This window comes from Perca fluviatilis, chromosome 14 (assembly GCF_010015445.1).
Source record: "Perca fluviatilis chromosome 14, GENO_Pfluv_1.0, whole genome shotgun sequence".
In the NCBI taxonomy this organism is placed as follows: Eukaryota; Metazoa; Chordata; class Actinopteri; order Perciformes; family Percidae; genus Perca; species Perca fluviatilis.
Genome location: NC_053125.1, coordinates 37,883,381 through 37,907,561, shown reverse-complemented (window position 1 = coordinate 37,907,561; position 24,181 = coordinate 37,883,381). Strand labels below are relative to the sequence as shown.

Sequence of the window (24,181 nt, the reverse complement as noted above, 5' to 3'; positions counted from 1 at the left end):
CATGGTTTCCAGAGTCCTCGTTAGTCTGATCATCAGCTGTTAAAGTCGTTCACTCTCAAGTGAGGGGGGTGTGAGTGTGTGAGTTATGTGTTGTGTATATTGTGTATGTTGTGTGTTATGTGTTGTGTAGCTTGTGTAGATTGTGTGTGTTGTGTAGATTGTGTGTCATGTGTTGTGTAGCTTGTGTGTGTTATATGTTGTGTAGCTTGTGTGTGTTGTGTTGTGTAGCTTGTGTGTGTCATGTGTTGTGTAGATTGTGTAGCTTGTGTGTGTCATGTGTTGTGCAGCTTGTGTAGATTGTGTGTGTTGTGTGTAGGATTTCTCAGGATGTGGTTTTCTCTCTGCAGCTGCTGGTTCTTCTCCTGTGTAGATTGTGTGTTATGTGTGTTGTGTAGATTGTGTGTGTTGTGTAGATTGTGTGTGTCATGTGTTGTGCAGCTTGTGTAGATTGTGTGTCATGTGTTGTGTGTGTTGTGTAGATTGTGTGTGTCATGTGTTGTGTAGATTGTGTGTTGTGTGTTAGAGTTCTCAGGATGTGGTTTTCTCTCTGCAGCTGCTGGTTCTTCTCCTGTGTATATTGTGTGTTATGTGTTGTGTAGATTGTGGGTGTTGTGTGTGTTGTGTAGCTTGTGCGTGTCATGTGTTGTGCAGCTTGTGTAGATTGTGTGTGTTGTGTGTTAGAGTTCTCAGGATGTGGTTTTCTCTCTGCAGCTGTTGGTTCTTCTCCTGCAGATCTCTGATTTGTTCCCTGAGAAGCTCCACCTCCTCTCGGACCGCCAGCATCAGGTGACTCTTCACCAGGTCCTGAAAACAGTCAGTCAGACAGCAGTCAGTCAGACATCAGTCAAACCATCATGACTTTGCGTAAACATACACGCCCACTTTCTTAAAGCCAACTGGCGTGTTATCTATACGCATTTTGAGCACCGTATACAGCGGATGGGTTTAGTAAAAGAAGAACTGGTTGGGTTTAGGAAAAGAAGAACTGGTTGGGTTTAGGAAAAGAAGAACTGGTTGGGTTTAGTAAAAGAACTGGTTGGGTTTAGTAAAAGAAGAATTGGTTGGGTTTAGTAAAAGAGGAAATGGTTGGGTTTAGGTAAAGAAGAACTGGTTGGGTTTAGGAAAAGAAGAACTGGTGGGGTTTAGGAAAATAAGAACTGGTTGGGTTTAGTAAAAGAGGAAGTGGTTGGGTTTAGTAAAAGAAGAACTGGTTGGGTTTAGTAAAAGAAGAACTGGTTGGGTTTAGTAAAAGAGGAAGTGGTTGGGTTTAGTAAAAGAAGAACTGGTTGGGTTTAGGAAAAGAAGAATTGGTTGGGTTTAGTAAAAGAGGAAGTGGTTGGGTTTAGGTAAAGAATAACTGGTTGGGTTTAGGTAAAGAAGAACTGGTTGGGTTTAGGTAAAGAAGAACTGATTGGGTTTAGGTAAAGAAGACCTGGTTGGGTTTAGGTAAAGAAGAACTGGTTGGGTTTAGGTAAAGAAGAGCTGGTTGGGTTTAGTAAAAGAACTGGTTGGGTTTAGGTAAAGAAGAACTGGTTGGGTTTAGGTAAAGAAGAACTGGTTGGGTTTAGTAAAAGAGGAAGTGGTTGGGTTTAGGTAAAGAAGAGCTGGTTGGGTTTAGGTAAAGAAGAACTGGTTGGGTTTAGTAAAAGAGGAAGTGGTTGGGTTTAGGTAAAGAAGAACTGGTTGGGTTTAGTAAAAGAGGATCTGGTTGGGTTTAGGTAAAGAAGAGCTGGTTGGGTTTAGGTAAAGAAGAGCTTGTTGGGTTTAGGTAAAGAAGAACTGGTTGGGTTTAGGTAAAGAAGACCTGGTTGGGTTTAGGTAAAGAAGAACTGGTTGGGTTTAGGAAAAGAAGAACTGGTTGGGTTTAGGAAAAGAAGAACTGGTTGGGTTTAGGAAAAGAAGAACTGGTTGGGTTTAGGAAAAGAAGAACTGGTTGGGTTTAGTAAAAGAGGAACTGGTTGGGTTTAGGTAAAGAAGAACTGGTTGGGTTTAGGTAAAGAAGAACTGGTTGGGTTTAGTAAAAGAGGAAGTGGTTGGGTTTAGGTAAAGAAGAGCTGGTTGGGTTTAGGAAAAGAGGAAGTGGTTTGGTTTAGGTAAAGAAGAACTGGTTGGGTTTAGGAAAAGAAGAATTGGTTGGGTGTAGTAAAAGAGGAAGTGGATGGGTTTAGGTAAAGAAGAACTGGTTGGGTTTAGGTAAAGAAGAACTGGTTGGGTTTAGGTAAAGAAGAACTGGTTGGGTTTAGTAAAAGAACTGGTTGGGTTTAGGTAAAGAAGAACTGGTTGGGTTTAGGTAAAGAATAACTGGTTGGGTTTAGTAAAAGAGGACCTGGTTGGGTTTAGGTAAAGAAGAACTGGTTGGGTTTAGTAAAAGAGGAAGTGGTTGGGTTTAGGTAAAGAAGAGCTGGTTGGGTTTAGGTAAAGAAGAACTGGTTGGGTTTAGTAAAAGAGGAAGTGGTTGGGTTTAGGTAAAGAAGAACTGGTTGGGTTTAGTAAAAGAGGATCTGGTTGGGTTTAGGTAAAGAAAAGCTGGTTGGGTTTAGGTAAAGAAGAGCTGGTTGGGTTTAGGTAAAGAAGAACTGGTTGGGTTTAGGTAAAGAAGACCTGGTTGGGTTTAGGTAAAGAAGAACTGGTTGGGTTTAGGAAAAGAAGAACTGGTTGGGTTTAGGAAAAGAAGAACTGGTTGGGTTTAGGAAAGGAAGAACTGGTTGGGTTTAGGTAAAGAAGAACTGGTTGGGTTTAGGAAAAGAACTGGTTGGGTTTTGGTAAAGAAGAACTGGTTGGGTTTGGGAAAAGAAGAACTGGTTGGGTTTAGGTAAAGAAGAACTGGTTGGGTTTAGTAAAAGAGGAAGTGGTTGGGTTTAGGTAAAGGAGAACTGGTTGGGTTTAGTAAAAGAGGACCTGGTTGGGTTTAGGTAAAGAAGAGCTGGTTGGGTTTAGGTAAAGAAGAACTGGTTGGGTTTAGTAAAAGAACTGGTTGGGTTTAGGTAAAGAAGAACTGGTTGGGTTTAGGTAAAGAAGAACTGGTTGGGTTTAGTAAAAGAGGACCTGGTTGGGTTTAGGTAAAGAAGAACTGGTTGTGTTTAGGTAAAGAAGAGCTGGTTGGGTTTAGGTAAAGAAGAACTGTTTGGGTTTAGGTAAAGAAGAACTGGTTGGGTTTAGGAAAAGAAGAACTGGTTGGGTTTAGGAAAAGAAGAACTGGTTGGGTTTAGGAAAAGAACTGGTTGGGTTTAGGTAAAGAAGAACTGGTTGGGTTTAGGTAAAGAAGAACTGGTTGGGTTTAGGTAAAGAAGAACTGGTTGGGTTTAGGTAAAGAAGAACTGGTTGGGTTTAGGTAAAGAAGAACTGGTTGGGTTTAGGAAAAGAAGAACTGGTTGGGTTTAGGTAAAGAAGAACTGGTTGGGTTTAGGTAAAGAAGAGCTGGTTGGGTTTAGGTAAAGAAGAACTGGTTGGGTTTAGGTAAAGAGGACCTTGTTGGGTTTAGGTAAAGAAGAACTGGTTGGGTTTAGGAAAAGAAGAACTGGTTGGGTTTAGGTAAAGAAGAACTGGTTGGGTTTAGGAAAAGAAGAACTGTTTGGGTTTAGGAAAAGAAGAACTGGTTGGGTTTAGGTAAAGAAGAACTGGTTGGGTTTAGTAAAAGAGGAAGTGGTTGGGTTTAGGTAAAGAAGAGCTGGTTGGGTTTAGGAAAAGAAGAACTGGTTGGGTTTAGTAAAAGAGGACCTGGTTGGGTTTAGGTAAAGAAGAACTGGTTGGGTTTAGGAAAAGAAGAACTGGTTGGGTTTAGGTAAAGAAGAACTGGTTGGGTTTAGGAAAAGAAGAACTGGTTGGGTTTAGTAAAAGAGGACCTGGTTGGGTTTAGGTAAAGAAGAGCTGGTTGGGTTTAGGAAAAGAGGACCTGGTTGGGTTTAGGTAAAGAAGAGCTGGTTGGGTTTAGGAAAAGAAGAACTGGTTGGGTTTAGGAAAAGAAGAACTGGTTGGGTTTAGGTAAAGAAGAACTGGTTGGGTTTAGTAAAAGAGGACCTGGTTGGGTTTAGGTAAAGAGGAACTGGTTGGGTATAGGAACCTGTCCACTCCCCCGACCAACCTCCCTACGCGGATTAGGGTTAGGGGATCACCCTTTCATTCTACTCTCTACGGCGTAAATTTATACGCAATCACAAGGTAATGTAAGTCAATGGAGGCCAACCAGCGTTCATAAACACGCAAGGGAGCATGCGCCTTGATAACACGCCAATAATGGCATACGAATCAGCGTGTGATACGGGTTACGTATATATACGCCGATCAAACATCAGTCAAACGGCAGTCAAACTTTCAAAAACCTTTAGAAAACATTCAAATAACGTCAGGAAACTTCAGTAAAATCAAAGGATTTCAGTGAAATCAAACTCACCATGGCCTGTTCAATTTTGTTGTCGATGGCAATCAGGCTGTTACTGGAACTACTGAAAGACACAGAGAGACAGACAGGTGAGATACAGACAGACAGACAGATGACAGGTGAGATGCAGAGAGACAGACAGAGATCTCAGACAGACAGGTCAAAGACAGACACTTCCCCTGCTTTCAGACATTGTAAGTTCATTTTCCTTCGGAGAAACTAAATCAATACGCCGAGGACTCTGTGATGTTCAGAAGGAGGAGAATCAGAGCAGCAGAGCCCGCCCCTTTCACCTTGTTGCCATGGTTACCTGTGGCAGAAGAGCAGCAGTGACGTCATGGTGCCTTCGGAGCCACGCCCCCCGGGCAGCAGGGTTGCGGGGAGCGGGGCCAGCACTGATTGGTCAGTGGTTCTGGAGGGCGGGACCGGCACTGATTGGTCAGTGGTGCTAGGGGGCGTGGCCGGCCGTGAATGGTCAGTGGTTCTGGAGGGCGTGGCCGGCCGTGAATGGTCAGTGGTTCTGGAGGGCGGGCCCAGCACTGATTGGTCAGTGGTTCTGGAGGGCGGGGCAGGCCGTGATTGGTCAGTGGTTCTGGAGGGCAGGGCAGGCCGTGATTGGTCAGTGGTGCTAGGGGGCGTGGCCGGCCGTGAATGGTCAGTGGTTCTGGAGGGCGTGGCAGGCCGTGAATGGTCAGTGGTTCTGGAGGGCAGGGCAGGCCGTGATTGGTCAGTGGTTCTAGGGGGCGTGGCTGGCCGTGACCGCTGACTTGTCTTCGGCCAGGACTCCCTAACACCCGACAGGTGACCTCTGACATTTCTACGATCCCGCAGCACCACAGGGGTCCTCGCAGGTGTCTCTGGTTGCTTAGCAACGAGCTGCAAAGTCCTCAGGGGCAGGGGTGGGGTGGATGGGGGGCGCCGCTGGGGCCGGGGACACGGGGCGGGGTCAGAGATCGGAGACGCCGGCTGGCGCCTAGAAAACATTTTCTGCCGGCCAATCGCAGCTCAGATACAGGCTGCAGGAACCTGCCGGCCAATTGCAGCTCAGATACAGACAGCTGGAACCTGCCGACCAATCGCAGCTCAGATACAGACTTCAGGAACCTGCCAGCCAATCGCAGCTCAGATACAACAGCTGGAACCTGCCGACCAATCACAGATCCTCCAACAGAGACCAACGGTGAGGTCTACATTATTATCCATAAAGTCTGAACCCTGAGAGGTAGACTGAGCCCGAGCTGACCAACCGGTCTGTCTGAAACCAGCCTGCTTTTAAGATAAACAGGTTTTATTCTCCATGTCACCACCCACAATCCTAAGCTTGACAGCAACGTCTCTGATTGGTCCAACTCTCTGTTACTATGGAAACGTTTACCATACCCACCAACAGCTAGCGCTCGCTGCTACCATTGAAGTCTCTGATAGTTACAGTCTTTAACTTTGACTATTTTTGACTGTATTCAGAATGTTTTTTTAAGTTAGGGTCTAACGTCCCTCGTTAAAAACTCCTGTCGCTCGTTAGAGACTCCTGTCCCTCGTTAAGGTCTAGTGTCTCTCGTTAAGGACTCCTGCCCCTTGTTAAGGTGTAATGTCTCTCGTTAAGGACTCCTGTCCCTCGTTAAGGTGTAATGTCTCTCGTTAAAGACTTCTGTCCCTCGTTAGAGACTCCTGTCCCTCGTTAGAGACTCCTGTCGCTCGTTAGAGACTCCTGTCCCTCGTTAAGGTCTAATGTCTCTCGTTAAGGACTCCTGCCCCTCGTTAAGGTGTAATGTCTCTTGTTAAAGACTCCAGTCTCCATTAAATTCCAGACTCTTCAATGGCTCTTGTTAATGTTCCTCCATCTTTCGTCCCACGATGTCCTGTGATTGGCTGGTTCCTCTATGAGCTCCCAGGTTCTTTAGGCTCCCCGAGAGCCTCGTCCAATCAGCAGCAGCTGTCTCAGGATGTCCAGATGTTGACTTTAAAACTCTTTAAACTCTGTGAGTGAGAGACATCAGGTCTCTCTACCACACTCTCTCTCTGCTCTCTGACTGGCTGCTGTCTCATTCCAGCCCCCGCCCACTCTGTCACGGCCAATAGAAACTCTGCAGAGGAATTCTCCTCCGGCCCACTCAGAGGGGGGCGCAACACAAAGCTGCATTCATCCGTTCACTCCTTCTTCTTCTGAGAATTTAAACTCAGTAGTCTACAAACAATGTAAACATAACACTACTACACACAGAAAGAACCAATGTATGTTTCTATAGTAGTATTATGTTGTCTGTGTAGTAGTATTATTTAAAGAGTCCTAGCCAATCAGAGGCGGTGTAGAGCAGGACATTCATATAGCCTAATTTAAAGCATAGACCAAAACCATGTGTGTGTTTGTGTGTGTGTGTGTGTGTGTGTGTGTGTGTGTGTGCGCGCGTGTGTGTCCGTGCATGTGTGTGTGTGTCCGTGCATGCGTGTGTGTGTGTGTGTGTGTGTGAGAGTGTGTGTGCGTTTGTGCGTGTGTGTGCGTGTGTGTGTGAGTTTGTGCGCGTGTGTGTGTCCGTGCATGCGTGTGTGTGTTTGTGTGTGCGTGAGAGAGAATGTGTGTGTGTGTGTGTGTGTGTGTGTGTGTGTGTGTGTGTGTGTGTGAGTGTGTGTGTGTGCGTTTGTGCGTGTGTGTGTGTGTGTGTGTGTGTGTGTGCTTACTGGGACACTTGATGGAATTGAGCCATCGTTAAGGTTATCAATTTTAGCTGTCCTTTTCCTACTATGACAAGTCAAAATGTCTGCGGTGAAAAAGGTCTGTTGAGCGGTATGAGTTAGTCTAGAGCTAGGTTAAATAATGGATCCTCCAGAGTGATCTGACAGCAACCGGGTACCATTAAATGGCTAAAGTTAGGGCTCATTAGTTATAGTTTCACTGCTGTGAAATGGCGAGCAGTACGAGACTGTGACGGTTAAGTTTAGGCACTAAGTCTTCTTGGTGGAGACTAGTAGGGTTGGGTTAGGGATCAAATGCATTATTGTGGCCCCCAGAGGGCGCTGTCTGACAGCAAACATCACTGAGAGGCTGACCAAAAGATAAGGCACGTAGAAAACAGAACAACAGTGTTTACTTTTCATAGGAACAGTTCATGAGGACAGCCTGTCTGCAGCCAATCAGAGGACAGTATGAAACTCACACTTTTCAGATAAGGAGATGTCTTTGTATTTTAAATGAATCATATGTACACATTCAGAGAGATTATTAACAAGCAAAGTGAGAAGATGTAACTAGAATATGTTTAATCTTAACCTGTTCTCTCAGATCTGAAGTATTCTCAGCAGAATGTTTTTATGAAAACAGTTTCAGTTTTCAGTAACAACAGTCAGACTTCCTGCTGACTCTGAATGAATAGGTCCTCTATTCTCTTAATCCTTCACACACACACACACACACACACACACACACACACACACACACACACACACACACAAACTTACACTGAGACACACACACACACAGAACACAAACACAAACACACACACACACACACACACACACACACACACACACACACACACACAACCACACACACACACAGACACACACACACCCAAACCACACACACACACACACACACACACACACACACACAAACTTACACTGAGACACACACACACACAGAACACAAACACAAACACACACAGACACACAGACACACACACACACACACACACACACACACACAGACACACACACACACACAGAGACACACACACACCCACACATACATACACACACACACACATACATACACAGACACACACACACTCAGACACACACACACATACACAGAAACACACATACACAGAAACACACACACATTCACAGAGACACACTCAGACACACACACATATACACAGAAACACACACACATTCACAGAGACACACACAGACACACACATACACGCACAGACACACACACACACACACACACACAGAGACACACCACACACCACAGGTCCATTTCCGATGCTGTGAGATCAGCTAACTGTGTGTGTTATGTAGGTCAGCTGTTTAAGAAGCATTAACGCTGCTCTAACTCTGGTCTGGATGATAGAGTCCTGTTAGGAGCTGACTGTATCAATAAAGTTATCTGTTAGGAGCTGACTGTATCAATAAAGTTATCTGTTAGGAGCTGACTGTATCAAAAAAGTTACTTGTTAGGAGCTGACTGTATCAATAAAGTTATCTGTTAGGAGCTGACTGTATCAATAAAGTTATCTGTTAGGAGCTGACTGTATCAAAAAAGTTACCTGTTAGGAGCTGACTGTATCAATAAAGTTACCTGTTAGGAGCTGACTGTATCAATAAAGTTAACTGTTAGGAGCTGACTGTATCAAAAAAGTTACCTGTTAGGATCTGACTGTATCAATAAAGTTACCTGTTAGGAGCTGACTGTATCAATAAAGTTAACTGTTAGGAGCTGACTGTATCAAAAAAAGTTACCTGTTAGGAGCTGACTGTATCAATAAAGTTAACTGTTAGGATCTGACTGTATCAATAAAGTTATCTGTTAGGATCTGACTCTATCAATAAAGTTATCTGTTAGGATCTGACTGTATTAATAAAGTTATCTGTTAGGATCTGAGTGTATTAATAAAGTTATCTGTTAGGAGCTGACTGTATTAATAAACTTATCTGTTAGGATCTGACTGTATGAATAAAGTTAGGATCTGAGTGTATTAATAAAGTTATCTGTTAGGATCTGACTGTATGAATAAAGTTATCTGTTAGGATCTGAGTGTATTAATAAAGTTATCTGTTAGGATCTGACTGTATGAATAAAGTTATCTGTTAGGATCTGACTGTGTAAATAAAGTTATCTGTTCTATCTACTAGCGGGGGCTCTGTAGCGACCTGGGCTCGTGCTACTGTTGCCTTTGTTTGATTGTTTTCTAGTGATTTTCTTCTGTGGCGGCGTTGCCTGTTGATATCCAGCAGGCTGATGACATCATCACCTGCCAGCTACAGCGGGGGGGCCAACAATAGCCTCCAACAAAGGTACCAAGCCGACCCTTAGCTGGCCTGCTGCTGCTCTGATGATCATTAGTGATCTCTTAGTTATTATTACATTATTATTACATGTCATTTAGCTGACGCTTTTATCAAAAGCGACTTACAACTGCTACATATGTCAGAAGTCGCACGCCTCTGGAGCAACTAGGGGTTAAGCGCCTTGCTCAGGGACACATTGGTTGATGTATCGCAGTGGGAATCGAACGCAGATCTCCCACACAAAGGCACGTGTCAAATCCACTGCGCCATCACCACCCTAGAGGGAACATGGACCAGGACCTGTATACTCCAGAGATACATCGTTGTCTCTCGCACCATCCAGTCTACACCCCCCGATCATCTGCCGGCTGTCATCCGAGCCACACGGCCGCGGGGAAAGAGAGGAAGGCAGGGAGGCGTCAGCTGACCACCAGTAAACAGTCAAACTACCATCAGTAACCCTGAGCAACGCGCGGCCGCTGATGGATGAACTCCGAATCAACCAAAGGAACTGCTTTGAATTCTGGGAATCAAACCTTACTGTGTTTACTGAGACCTGGCTTCACCAACGAGTCCCTGATCCTCTGCTCAGTCTGGACGGTTACAAACGAGTCCCTGATCCTCTGCTCAGTCTGGACGGTTACCAACGAGTCCCTGATCCTCTGCTCAGTCTGGACGGTCACCAACGAGTCCCTGATCCTCTGCTCAGTCTGGACGGTTACCAACGAGTCCCTGATCCTCTGCTCAGTCTGGACGGTCACCAACGAGTCCCTGATCCTCTGCTCAGTCTGGACGGTCACCAACGAGTCCCTGATCCTCTGCTCAGTCTGGACGGTTACCAACGAGTCCCTGATTCTCTGCTCGGGCTGGACGGTCACCAACGAGTCCCTGATCCTCTGCTCAGTCTGGGCCGGTTACCAACGAGTCCCTGATTCTCTGCTCGGGCTGGACGGTCACCAACGAGTCCCTGAGCCTCTGCTCAGTCTGGACGGTCACCAACGAGTCCCTGATCCTCTGCTCAGTCTGGACGGTTACCAACGAGTCCCTGATTCTCTGCTCGGGCTGGACGGTCACCAACGAGTCCCTGAGCCTCTGCTCAGTCTGGACGGTTACCAACGAGTCCCTGATCCTCTGCTCAGTCTGGACGGTTACCAACGAGTCCCTGATCCTCTGCTGGATCTGGACGGCTGCTTGTGCGAGCTTACCGATCCTCAGAAACGTCCGACTAGAGGAGCGGAGGAGGATGGTGCCTCTATGTGAGTATAGACAGTGTACAGTAAGAGACACCATGTGCAGCCCGGAGACAGAACTGCTCTGGTCATCCCTGAGACCACACACCTCTCAAGGCAGTTTGGCAGTGTTATCATAGTTGCTGTCTATATGCCCCCCAGCACCAATGCAAGTAAAGCTGCTACATGCAACACCAAACTTCTTATTTAGGTTGTTTTAACCACTGTAAGCCAGAGGCTGTCTTACCAGGCTTTGAACAATATGTAAGACGCCACAACCGAAATAATAAGATCCTAGAAAAATGCTACAGAAATATTAAGAGTGCATATTCTGCAAAGCCAAACCCCCCCTCTTTCTAACTCAGACCACAAGACTATACACCTAATCCCCTCTTATGAATCTGTTTTTAAGTCAAATAAACCAGAACATAATATAATATGTGTACAGACTGGTCTATATTTCATGCACTAGACTTTGACGATGCTACTGAAACAATAACTGATTATATAGATTTCTGCTTTGACAATGTGGTAGAGAAGAAAAATGTTATTGTTTACCCCAACAATAAAACCTATGTTACAAAAGAGATTAAAAACTGCATAAATGGGAAAAAGCAAGCCTTTAGAAACAAAGATAAGGCAGCACTGTCAGGTGTTCAAAAAGAGCTCAAACAGCTCCTCAGGAATACAAGAGAACAACATAGGCAAAACATGGAAAACAGGATACAAACATCTAATACTAAAAACTCTGGGCTACTATGAAATCAGTCACTGACATGAACCCTCCGAAAATAATTATCGCAGTGGATGAACTACAACGAGCTAATGAGCTGAATGACTTTTTCCTGAGGTTGGAGACAGATTATTTCTCCCAGGAGCTGGACAGTGTGTCTGATAACGATTACACCCGCTGGCTGGAAGTGGATCCAGCCAGCGTTCAGCGCCTCTTTAAAAGCTGTGCAGGCCCAGATGGACTACCAGCTTTTCTGCTCAACAACTGTGCAGAGGAATAACACCAGCATGGTGTCCCATACTCCAACGGGCTCCGGACCATCCCAGCTTCATGGAAGAAATCCATCATAACACCAGTCCCTAAAAAGCCCTCTGCCTCAGTGAATAATGACTTTTGGCCCATAGCTTTGACTCCTATTGTAATGAAATGCCTTGAGAAATGTGTAGTGTCCCAGCTTAAGGCAGAGGTTGAGCCGGTGTTGGACACGTGGCTATCTGCCTATAAACATGAACGCAGTACTGAAGATGCCTTCCTCTGCATTTGGCATCTTACTTCTAAACACCTTGAGGACACTAAAGCCAATTCTAGAATATTATTTATTGATTTCAGTTCAGCGTTTAATACTGTCCAACCCTATCTGCTTTTAAAGAAACTGAATGATATGCATGTTAACCCCCCACCATTAAATGGTTTCACTCTTTAACTAACAGGTTAAAGTCAACAGCACACTGTCAGAGGTCAAACAGCAACACGGGGGTCCCACAAGGTTCTGTGGTATCACCCATACTTTTCACATTGTATACCAATGACTGCAGGAAAGTACACACAAATAACTATATTATAAAATTTGCAGACAATTCAGCAATTTTGAGCCTTCTCCAGAAGGATATAAACCCTTCTGTGTACCATGATGAGGTAGACACCTTTATCAAGGTGTGTGACACCAATCATCTTATCTTAAATGTCACAAAATCACAGGAGATGGTCCTTGACCCAAGGCAAGTGATTGACCATGAGCCAGTCGTCATAAAATACTAAGAAAATCATCCAGGTAACGTTTTATAAATACTTAGGTGTCCATATAGACAATCTTCTCTGCTGGAGAACACACATTGACCACCTGTCCATTAGACTGCAGCAGAGATTAGACTTCTTAAGGCGACTGAGACGGTACGGAGTCAGCAGCCAGATCATGCTCATGTTGTACCGGGAGATTCTGCACACACAAGACAGCTCTGAGGATAATAGGAAGGAAAGAGTATGAGCCCTACAGAGCCTGTATGAGCAAGCAGTCAGAAAACAAGCCGAAAGAATCCCTGCAGACTCTCTACACCCTCTCTGTCCTGAATATGAACTTCTGCCATCAGGGAGAAGAGTCCGTGTGCCGAGATGTAAAACAAACAGACTAAAGTTATCGTTTATTCCAACTTCTGTCAAGCTGCTGAACTCCAGTAGTAAATCTTAGTCCAGCAGAGCAGGGGGCAGTAAATACACCTTCACTTTAATTATTACAGTTAAATCTTAGGATGTCGTGTTGTCTGTGCTGTCATGTGTGTCCTTCTTTTGTGTCTCAGGACGCTTTGCTGATCCCATTTTTCATGTTGATTTTATTTTATTGTGTTGTATTTGTATTTTATTTCATGTTGATTTGAGAATGTTTTTATGTTACATATTGTTTATTTTGTAGCTCTATGCCCAAGACATATGTCCCCTCGGGGACAATAAAGTGTCTTCTATTCTATTCTATTCTAGTCTAACACTACAGTATGTTGAGTAAAGTGCTGTGTGGGCCGATGGTTCGATGCTGTCCTCATGTTAAAGGGTCTCCTGAGACAGACCAGACGGACTCACTCTCTGCTTGTTTAGTTTACTGTCTCTTTGTTCCGGATTCACCAGGATTCGTCCAATCAGAAGCCAGCTGTGTCTCGTCAAACACAACGCCGTTTAGAAGGAGAAGAAGCAGGCTTTTAGGAACCAAGGATGTTTTTAGGGACCCGGTGATGTTTTTAGGAACTTCACACCAATCCCAGAATGTTTTGAGGAACTTTGTTTTTAGGAACCCATTTCTTCTGAAACACTAAAATAATATAATATAAATAATATAATATAATAAAATGATATTACACATGGAAAGGTATGACATGAGCCACTAATATAATATAATATAAATAATATAATATAATATAAATAATATAAATAATATAAATAATATAAATAATATAATATAATATAATATAATTATATTACACATGGAAAGGTATGACGTGAGCCACTAATATAATATAATATAAATAATATAAATAATATAAATAATATAATATAATATAATATAATAAAATATAATATAAATAATATAATGATATTACACATGGAAAGGTATGATGTGAGCCACTAATATAATATATATAATATAATATAATATAATATAATATAAATAATATAATGATATTACACGTGGACAGGTATGACGTGAGCCACTAATATAATATAATATAATATAATATAATATAATATAATGATATTACACGTGGACAGGTATGACATGAGCCACTAATATAATATAAATAATATCATATAATATAATATAAATAATATAATGATATTACACATGGACAGGTATGACATGAGCCACTAATATAATATAAATATATCATATAATATAATATAATATAATATAATGATATTACACGTGGACAGGTATGATGTGAGCCACTAATATAATATATATAATATAACATAATATAATATAATATAATGATATTACACATGGACAGGTATGACATGAGCCACTAATATAATATAAATATATCATATAATATAATATAAATAATATAATGATATTGCACATGGACAGGTATGATGTGAGCCTACCTGTCGTCCCCTGGCAGGTTGAAGAAGGTCTGGTCCAGACTGAAGGCAGCTGGAGTGTGACTGGGGGTCAGAGTGGGATGGTACGGCCCGGCAGGGGGGGAGCTGGGCTGAGAGTGAGACAGCCTGAGGACAGACTGGCAGAGAGACAGACAGGTCAGTGGGTATGAGGACTATTACAGCTGCTAATTTCTTCCAATAAAAACATATCTAATGCTGCGTTCAGGACATGTGTGTAAAACAAAGTGCCTGCTGAAGTCAAACAAGTCAGAAACTCTGGACAAATTTAGATGCTGACTTGCTGACTTGTTTTTGTTTTTTGCATTTCATCATTTTAGTTGTCTGAGAATCTTTCATATCCAAGATAAACCTAAAATATCTCTGATCCAATCAATAAATAGTCCAATCAAATCCATTCAGGAAGTCAGTGAAGCTGTTAGTGTGCTGGCAGTGTGGCTTAATATATGAACAGTGTTTAACTTAACGTTAACTAACATGACCTACGACATACTATTCTTAACAATAACAGTACTATCAGTGTGCTCCAGATGTACCTATCAGCTGATCTGCATCAGCGCATCAGCTGGTCAACTCCCCTCACTGCTAATAGGCTATGCTCAAACAGGGCGCCTCAGTTTGCTCTAACTGATTGCTGTTGTAGTTGCTCCTAACTGCTCGCAGCATTAGTTTGCTTCTAGTTGCTCGCTGTTTTAGTGCTCTAACTGCTTGCTGCTCACATCATGCTGCCCACCTCCTCCCCTGCTCCACCTTGTCGTTAGAGGTTTTGAAGTAATCAAATACTCGATGCATCGAATCCGGACATGTTGATGCTGCATCAATAATCGACCGAGCCATAATCGATTATTTCTGTTTACAATTTAATGTAGGCCTAACAACCTTTCTGTTTGCAGATTCTGGTATGTTTTGCTCAATCAGGTAGTGCCATGTGCTCAGTGCTGTAGTTTTAGGGGCGGCTGTGGCTCAGTGGTAGAGCGGTAGCATGCCAATCGGAAGGTTGGTGGTTTGATCCCTGGCCCTGCAGTCCCATGTCGAAGTGTCCTTGGGCAAGACACTGTACCCCCGGTGCTGCGCATCGGAGTTTAAATGTGTGTGAATGGTTCCTGTACCATGTTAAAGTGCTTTGAGTAGTTGTTAAGGTTAAGATAAACAGTCCATTTGTATCCAATTTATTTAGTATTAGAGCACTGCAGAATGTTTGGTTTTTGAAGCTTGAACAGCTATGCATTAACTATCCTACACTGTAAGAAAAGATACACCATATCTACTCATGACCACAGAATCCTTTCTTACATTGTATATGGCTTCAATAGAAAAGATTTATTTGACGCATTGTGATGCATCAATATATCAAATAGCTGATATGTTAATCGTAATCGAATCTGGAGATCGGTGAGGATTCACACCTCTACTTGTCGTGTATAACGTGGCATTTGCTTCTATGTCATGATTGCTGCTCTGTTCATATGGGGGAATAGTTAGCTCTCCCAGTCTTAACTACAGCTAGCCGAGTCTCAAGCCCAGAGGAACTTAACTACAGCTAGCCGAGTCTCAAGCCCAGAGGAACTTAACTACAGTTAGACGAGGCTCAAGCCCAGAGGAACTTAACTACAGCTAGCCGAGTCTCAAGCCCAGAGGAACTTAACTACAGTTAGACGAGGCTCGATCCCAGAGGAACTTAACTACAGTTAGACGAGGCTCAAGCCCAGAGGAACTTAACTACAGTTAGACGAGGCTCGATCCCAGAGGAACTTAACTACAGTTAGACGAGGCTCAAGCCCAGAGGAACTTAACTACAGTTAGACGAGGCTCAAGCCCAGAGGAACTTAACTACAGTTAGACGAGGCTCAAGCCCAGAGGAACTTAACTACAGTTAGACGAGGCTCGATCCCAGAGGAACTTAACTACAGTTAGACGAGGCTCGAGCCCAGAGGAACTTAACTACAGTTAGACGAGGCTCAAGCCCAGAGGAACTTAACTACAGTTAGACGAGGCTCGAGCCCAGAGGAACTTAACTACAGTTAGACGAGGCTCAAGCCCAGAGGAACTTAACTACAGTTAGACGAGGCTCGAGCCCAGAGGAACTTAACTACAGTTAGAGCGAGGCTCGATCCCAGAGGAACTTAACTACAGTTAGAGCGAGGCTCGAGCCCAGAGGAACTTAACTACAGTTAGACGAGGCTCAAGCCCAGAGGAACTTAACTACAGTTTTACGGCGGGCTCGAGCCCTGAGGAACTTAACTACAGTTAGAGCGAGGCTCGATCCCAGAGGAACTTAACTACAGTTAGACGAGGCTCGAGCCCAGAGGAACTTAACTACAGTTAGCCGAGTCTCGAGGAACTTAACTACAGTTAGCGGAGGCTCGAGCCCCGAGGAACTTAACTACAGTTAGCCGAGTCTCGAGGAACTTAACTACAGTTAGCTGAGGCTCGAGCCCCGAGGAACTTAACTACAGTTAGCCGAGTCTCGAGGAACTTAACTACAGTTAGCCGAGGCTCGAGCCCCGAGGACCTTAACTACAGTTAGCCGAGGCTCGAGGAACTTAACTACAGTTAGCCGAGTCTCGAGGAACTTAACTACAGTTAGCCGAGCCCCAAGGAACTTAACTACAGTTAGCCGAGGCCCAAGGAACTTAACTACAGTTAGCCGAGGCTCGAGGAACTTATCTACAGTCAGCCGAGGCTCGAGGAACTTATCTACAGTCAGCCGAGGCTCGAGCCCAGAGGAACTTATCTACAGTCAGCCGAGGCTCGAGCCCAGAGGAACTTATCTACAGTCAGCCGAGGCTCGAGCCCAGAGGAACTTATCTACAGTTAGCCGAGGCTCGAGCCCAGAGGAACTTATCTACAGTTAGCCGAGGCTCGAGCCCAGAGGAACTTATCTACAGTCAGCCGAGGCTCGAGCCCAGAGGAACTTAACTACAGTTAGCCGAGGCTCGAGCCCCGAGGAACTTGACTAGAACAGGGAACTCAGAACGGTTTTTTTCAAAGCCCAGGAACCGTACATGTCCAAATTCAGGGTTGAAAGTGTGTCAGCAGGGAGGTAGGATGAGTTAGGACAGAATAACTCATTACTGAGGTGATGACTAACTTGTTCTAACCTGCAACAGACAGATAATGAACCAGTCCAACAGGTAACCACCGCCACATTCATGTACTCTCGGACACGTGGGAAAAACCAGTTCCAACGTTGGAAATGCGTGTGAACGGCTGCCGAAGTCCAAACCACAGCTGGGAAAGATTTTAGTGCCGACTTGCTACGCACGCATGCACGCACTGAGGCATGCACTCATGCACTCACGCACTCATGCACTCACTCACGCACCCACTCGCACATGCACGCACTCACACATGCACTCACACACTCACACACGCACTCATGTAAATGGACTGTATGTATAAAGCTCTTTTCTAGTCTTAACGACTCAAAGCTCTTTAACATAGCACAGGAACCATTCACCATTCACACACTGAGGCCGAGGCTGCTGTACAAGGTGCCACCTGGTCACCAGATAAACATTCACACACATTTACACAACAACGGAGCAGCATCACTCACACACTCATGCATTCACACTTGCTGACTCGTTAGCTTGTCAACATTTCCGCATTTCAGTTCTCTGAGAATCTCATATCCAAGATAAACTGGACCTGAAATCTCTCTGCTCCATATTTAATCTAACCATGAATGTAACTGATTCAGGACTTAAGTGAACGTGTTAGGTCGTCCAATAGGAACGCGTCTTACCCGTCCTGCAGAGTCCACGTCCAGCCGTAGAGGCGGAGGGACGTTTCGTGGGCGTGGCGATGGCGGGGGAGGGGCGGAGTCTAACCCCGGCGCTGCCAGGATACGGACGTTTGGCCCCGGGTGGGTCGGAGAGGACGGCCCACTCTGCAGAACATGCCCCACCCTGCCTCTGATTGGATCCTGGGAGTAGACTCCGCCTCTGATTGGCTCCTGGGAGTAGGACAAAATAACTATTTTTACACTACTATTTAACACGAGGACTCATTGGCTTTTGGAAACATTATTATAATATATTACATATATACATTATATCAGGGCTCTTCAAAGCTTTTTAAGTCAAGGACCCTTCACTGAGAGAGAGACGGAGCAGGACCCCCTACTACATTAAGTAGCATATTAAACTGGGTTCATCATAACGTGTAGGGTGGCCTAAAGCCTTTATATATATACACCTTTTTTTGCATACAATACTAAGCTTTTACAGTAAAATAGCCTAATTATTGCTGCCATTATTTTACAAATCATGTTTTAATGTTACACATACATGTGGCAAAGTGAGTCCTTAGGATGAACTGTGTCTGTGGAGGGCTACCTTAGTGACTACCTCACCTATAGGCCAGTAAGCAGTGGGGATTTAGATTTGCTAATAATATGTTGGATTTATGTTAAGAATTTTTCATTTTCTAAAAAACTTTTAAAAATTAACAATTATTTGGAGCCCCCTGCATTGACTCTGAGGACCCCCTAGGGGTCCCGGACCCCCTGTTGAAGATCCCTGCATTATATTATTACACATAAAGACTCTACTGGGACATTTCTCTTCATAATTACATTATTTTTATTCAGAACACGAGAGAAAATTAGAGTTTACCTACAAAACGAATCTATCTCGAGCGTACTCGTGATGGCGATAAAGTTAGATCAGTGTGACAGGTCCCTACCTGGGAGTAGGCCCCGCCCCTGTCTGCGTCCCGGCCAATCAGCTCCAGGGACTCCAGCGAGTGGGCGTGTCTCATGGAGTCCATGACGCGCCTGAAGCCGTCCTGCGGCTCCATGAAGTCCGTGCAGGTCCAGCGGCCGCGCCGAGTCGTCTCGCCGCGCCCGCTGGCCGCGCCCACGGCCAGCCGGACCACCCGGAACCGGGACCCCTGCCCCGTTGCATCATGGGAGCCGAACTTCCTCTTCGGAGAGGGTGTGGTCGGCTGGGAGGAGCTGCCCTGAGACACGCTCGCAGCTGATTGGTTGAAGTCTGACGTCACACTGGTGATCTGGAAGCCACTCCTCTTTTTACCTCCACTCATCCTCAGATACACACACACACAGACACACAGACACACAGACACACACACACACACAGACACAGAGACACACACACACAGACACACAGACACACAGACACACACACACACACACAGACACAGAGACACACACACACAGACACACAGAGACACACACACACACACACACACACACAGAGACACACAGAGACACACAGAGACACACACACAGACACACACACACACACACACACACAGACACACACACACACACACACACACACAGAGACACACACAGAGACACACACACTCACACACAGATACACACAGACACACACAGAGACACACACACAGACACACACACACACACACTCACACACAGACACACACACACACACAGACACAGAGACACACACAGAGACACACACACACACACACAGATACACACAGACACACACAGAGACACACACGAGACACACACACTCACACACAGATACACACAGACACACAGAGACACACACACAGCACACACACACACACACTCACACACAGCACACACACACACACACACAGACACAGAGACACACACACACACGCACACACACACACACACACACACTCACACACAGACACGCACACACACCAGAGACACACACAGAGACACACACACTCACACACAGATAACACAGACACACACAGAGACACACACACACACAGACACACACACACACACACACATAGAGACACACACACACACACGCACAGACACACACACACACACACACACACAGACACACACACACACACACAGACAGACTGCCTGTAACACAAAGAGAATAACTTGATATTCGAGGTAATCTGCAGACGTTCCATAAAGTTTTCAGACAGAAATGAATCAAACTTTGATGAAATAAAACGAGATCGTCTGACCTGAACCGGTTCTGGCCCGGGTCTGTTTACGTCCCCATGGTAACGCTGTTTCCCCCGGAGACTGTGACGGGTCACTAACAGAGCTGCATACATACATACAGGTTAGTATTAGTATTATTATACACATAGACACACACACAGAGACTTCAGTCTGTCTGCAGCTAGAAGGTATTCAAGTTACAACCTGTCTCTCTCTCTCTCTGTGTTAAAGTTAAACTGTCTCACCTCACAGCCTGTCTCTCTGTCTGTCTGTCTGTCTGTAGCGTTGGTCTCTAACTTTCTTCTTCTGTGTTTCCTGTTTCCTCTGATTCTGTTCTGTTGCTTCAGTCTGCAGCCTGTTGCACAACCTGATTATTAACTGATTCTGGGTGTGTGTGTTTCTGTGTGTGTGTCTCTGTGTGTGTGTGTGTGTCTGTGTGTGTGTGTGTGTGTGTGTGTGTGTGTGTGTCTCTGTGTGTGTGTGTGTGTGTGTGTGTGTGTCTCGTGTGTGTGTGTTTCTGTGTGTGTGTGTGTGTGTTTCTGTGTGTGTGTGTGTGTGTCGTGTGTCTCGTGTGTTTCTGTGTGTGTGGTTCTGTTGTGTGTGTGTGTCTCTGTGTGTGTGTTTTCTCTGTGTGTGTGTGTGTGTGTGTGTGTGTCTCTGTGTGTGTGTGTGTGTGTGTGTGTGTGTGTGTGTGTGTGTGTGTGTGTGTTTTTCTGGGTCCAAATCTCAAATTAAAACGTTTATTTTTCTGTCTTTTTTTATTTTACATTCTGATGTTTGTTGATTTTTTTCAGCAGTTGTTTTTTGACATTGTAGTTTTTTCCACTTTTTGAACTTTTTTTCCGAAATTTGTATCATTTTCTTTCCTCAAATCCTCAAATCCGACCAAATGACTAATAACTAACCCAAAGTCAACACTAGTCTGTAACTAGTGCAGAGCCTGGATGGAACCAGAGGAGCTGTCTGCAGACAGGCTGCCTCTGGTCCAGCTGCCTGGCCTCACCTGGTGGTCTGGACCCTTTAACAGGTCTACAGGGCTGGTTCCAGTCCCTGTCTGTAGTGGACCAGGCTGGTTCCAGTCCCTGTCTGTAGTGGACTAGGCTGGTTTCAGTCCCTGTCTGTAGTGGACTAGACTTGAGGACAGCTGGACATGAGAGAGAGAAGGGGACCCGTGTTTAGGACCCATTTCATCCTGTTTACTCGTGTCTTTGTCCCTTTAAACAACTTTAACTTCCTTTCTGTCTCAGCTTTAAACTACAATAAACTTCAACAAAGAATGGTTGTAAACAAACACTCACGTGCATGTGCTCGGCGGGAGCGCGCTTCAACCACGGTGCTCCGGATCAGCGGTCGGTGACGTCACCACCGAGCCCGGTGACACAATCGGTCCGTTATACCCGGAGAGAGCGACGCAAACAGCTGCACGCGGCGCATGCGCAGAGTTTACACAGAAATAAGTTTTAACACAAGTCCTCCAACTTCTTCTTCTGTTTCTCTCTTCTGTTAAAGATCCGTCTCTTCTTCTGCTGCTGCTGCTGTGGACACAAACTAACTCTTCTTCTCTCTCTCCATCTGCTCTCTGGCAACAACATGCAGCTGCGCGTGAACGAGCCGAGCGCGTGCGTGGCTGAGTGTCGGGCAAGGAGGCGCATGCGCAGGGAAGACAGAGGGAGGAGGAACAGACCAAACTCTGAATGTTTAGTAGTGTTTTAATGTGTTTATGATATGATATATATACATACATATACACACATATATATATGTATATATACACACACACATACATATATATTTTTTTTAAATTTTCTTTTTATATATACTGTAATTGAGCCACAGATTAACAACTTAATGGATGTAATATGTAAATATCTTTAATAAAGATGAATAGATTAATGTAATGGAGCCTCTGATAGATATGTCAAACATACGGCCCGCGGGCCAGAACCGGCCCCCTTAACGGTCCAATCAGAACCTCTGAGACTCTGCAGAGTGTGGGGGACAATCAATACTGCTGTCAGAGAATAGTTATTTTTCCTTAAATTACCGACTTTAATCTCAGAATATTAAGGTTCTTAATTCTTTAGAGCGCTGTCGTAGCAGAAGCTACTTCAACATCTATCGGATCACAAACTCTCAGATCAGATTATTAACTACTACGAGTTAGACCGCGGGGACAGGCAGGACCTCCATCAGCGACAGCTTGATGTACAGCCCGTTAGCATGTTAGCTCGGCCTTTTAGCACGTTAGCTCGGCCCGTTAGCACATTAGCTCGGCCCGTTAGCACGTAAGCTCAGCCGCGCTGCGGTTAGATAGATAGATAGATATTTATTGATCCCAAAAAATGGGAAATAACGGTGTTGCAGCAGCAAAATATCAGACACACAGCACACATACAGAGTATACATTAATGTAAAGGAAACAATATACATGAAATAATTGAATGCTACACGAGCAATATTTACAATTTGGAAATAAAATGTACAACTGTTTCAATAGATATAGATAAATAAAATGTACAACTGTTTCAATAGATATAGATAAACTTAATGTACAACTGTTTCCCTAGTAAAGATAGGATGTAGATAAACCTGTTGTGCAGGTTGTGAAAGGTGCATTCAGTGCAGTTGTGATGTATATGAGTCTCATCTCACACTCTAAAGATAAAGGAGTTACATTTTTTTTTAAAAGTTACTCTGCAGCGCTGACGTTACTCTGCTGCGCTGACGTTCCTCGCCCATGCTGACGTTACTCTGCAGCGCTGATGTTACTCTGCAGCGCTGACGTTACTCTGCAGCGCTGACGTTACCTCGCCGCGCTGACGTTCCTCGGCCGCGCTGACGTTCCTCGGCCGCACTGACGTTACTCTGCCGCGCTGACGTTACTCTGCAGCCCTGACGTTACTCTGCCGCGCTGACGTTACTCTGCAGCGCTGACGTTACTATGCAGCCCTGATGTTCCTCTGTTGCGCTGATGTTGCTCTGCAGCGCTGACGTTACTCTGCAGCCCTGACGTTACTCTGCAGCCCTGACACGTTTCTCTGCAGCGCTGACATTACTCGGCAGCGCTGACATTACTCTGCAGCGCTGACGTTACTATGCAGCCCTGATGTTCCTCTGTTGCGCTGACGTTACTCTGCAGCGCTGACGTTACTCTGCAGCGCTGACATTACTCTGCAGCGCTGACATTACTCTGCAGCGCTGACATTACTCTGCAGCGCTGACGTTACTCTGCAGCGCTGACGTTACTCTGCAGCCCTGACGTTACTCTGCAGCCCTGACGTTACTCTGCAGCCCTGATGTTACTCTGCAGCGCTGACGTTCCTCTGCAGCCCTGACGTTACTCTGGCGAGCTGACGTTACTCTACAGCCCTGACGTTACTCTGCAGCCCTGACGTTACTCTGCAGCGCTGACGTTACACTGCTGATGTTACTCTGCAGTCCTGACGTTACTATGCAGCGCTGACGTTACTCTGCAGCGCTGATGTTACTCTGCAGCGCTGACGTTACTCTGCAGCCCTGACGTTACTGTACTAATTTTATTCAAACACTGAAGCGAGCTGACAGCGGAGCTACGTTCAGAAGCAGAACGATACCTGTGGTCCAGGTGTTTATACGCTCTCACGTTACAACTATTCTGGTTTTAAAAGGAATCAATGTGTTATTTTACTACATAAAAACAGAGTAGATTCTGTAACTGTTTTAGTAAACATGACATTGAAATAGACAGTAGAATAACCAAATATAGTCCGATATAACCAAATATAGTCTCATATAACCAAATATAACCAGATATAAACTGATATAACCAGATATAAAGGCCCAAAGGAAATACTGTGATATACTGTGAAACCACCAGAATCTTATAAATACTGTGATACTAATGTTATATAATGGTCCTAATGTTTGGTTATATGTGTTAGGGTTATGTTATATAATGGTTATTCCACCCACTGCTGTCTCAAAAGAAATATTAAAAAGTGTATATTGTAAAGGTTACCAACCCTTTAAC

General features: G+C 44.7%; 1 protein-coding gene and 1 long non-coding RNA gene across 5 annotated transcripts; both read right to left on the bottom strand.

Moving 5' to 3' along the window:
- Positions 1 to 195: 195 nt before the first annotated feature.
- Positions 196 to 19,402, bottom strand: zgc:153012 (uncharacterized protein LOC777626 homolog). 3 transcript variants are annotated; one of them, XM_039822677.1, is made up of 6 exons: positions 18,927 to 19,402; positions 17,986 to 18,195; positions 14,223 to 14,356; positions 4,391 to 4,439; positions 727 to 804; positions 196 to 568 (listed from the first exon to the last, which is right to left on the bottom strand). In XM_039822677.1, exons 1-6 carry the CDS (start codon positions 19,284 to 19,286, stop codon positions 323 to 325), a joined length of 1,077 nt encoding a protein of 358 aa, XP_039678611.1. In that variant the 5' UTR covers positions 19,287 to 19,402; the 3' UTR covers positions 196 to 322. The 3 variants fall into 3 exon arrangements, with proteins under 3 accessions (XP_039678611.1, XP_039678610.1, XP_039678612.1); XM_039822676.1 differs by having other exon boundaries at positions 4,391 to 4,442; positions 18,927 to 19,401; XM_039822678.1 differs by lacking the exon at positions 196 to 568 and having other exon boundaries at positions 592 to 804; positions 4,391 to 4,442; positions 18,927 to 19,400.
- Positions 19,403 to 20,022: 620 nt separating this feature from the next.
- LOC120573164 lies at positions 20,023 to 21,885 on the bottom strand. 2 transcript variants are annotated; one of them, XR_005641653.1, is made up of 4 exons: positions 21,471 to 21,885; positions 21,176 to 21,316; positions 20,193 to 20,275; positions 20,023 to 20,082 (listed from the first exon to the last, which is right to left on the bottom strand). It is a non-coding gene; the product is annotated as an uncharacterized LOC120573164 (long non-coding RNA). The 2 variants fall into 2 exon arrangements; XR_005641652.1 differs by lacking the exon at positions 21,176 to 21,316 and having other exon boundaries at positions 21,471 to 21,873.
- Between the last annotated feature and the right edge of the window lie 2,296 nt (positions 21,886 to 24,181).

Coding starts and splice junctions, on each gene's coding strand:
- zgc:153012 (XM_039822676.1), bottom strand. CDS start 19,286: ATGAGTGGAGGTAAAAAGAGGAGTGGCTTCCAGATCACCAGTGTGACG. Junction 18,196..18,926: donor GGGGCGGGGCCTACTCCCAG/GTAGGGACCTGT, acceptor TCCTACTCCCAG/GAGCCAATCAGAGGCGGAGT. Junction 805..4,390: donor ACAAAATTGAACAGGCCATG/GTGAGTTTGATT, acceptor GACTGTTTTCAG/GACCTGGTGAAGAGTCACCT.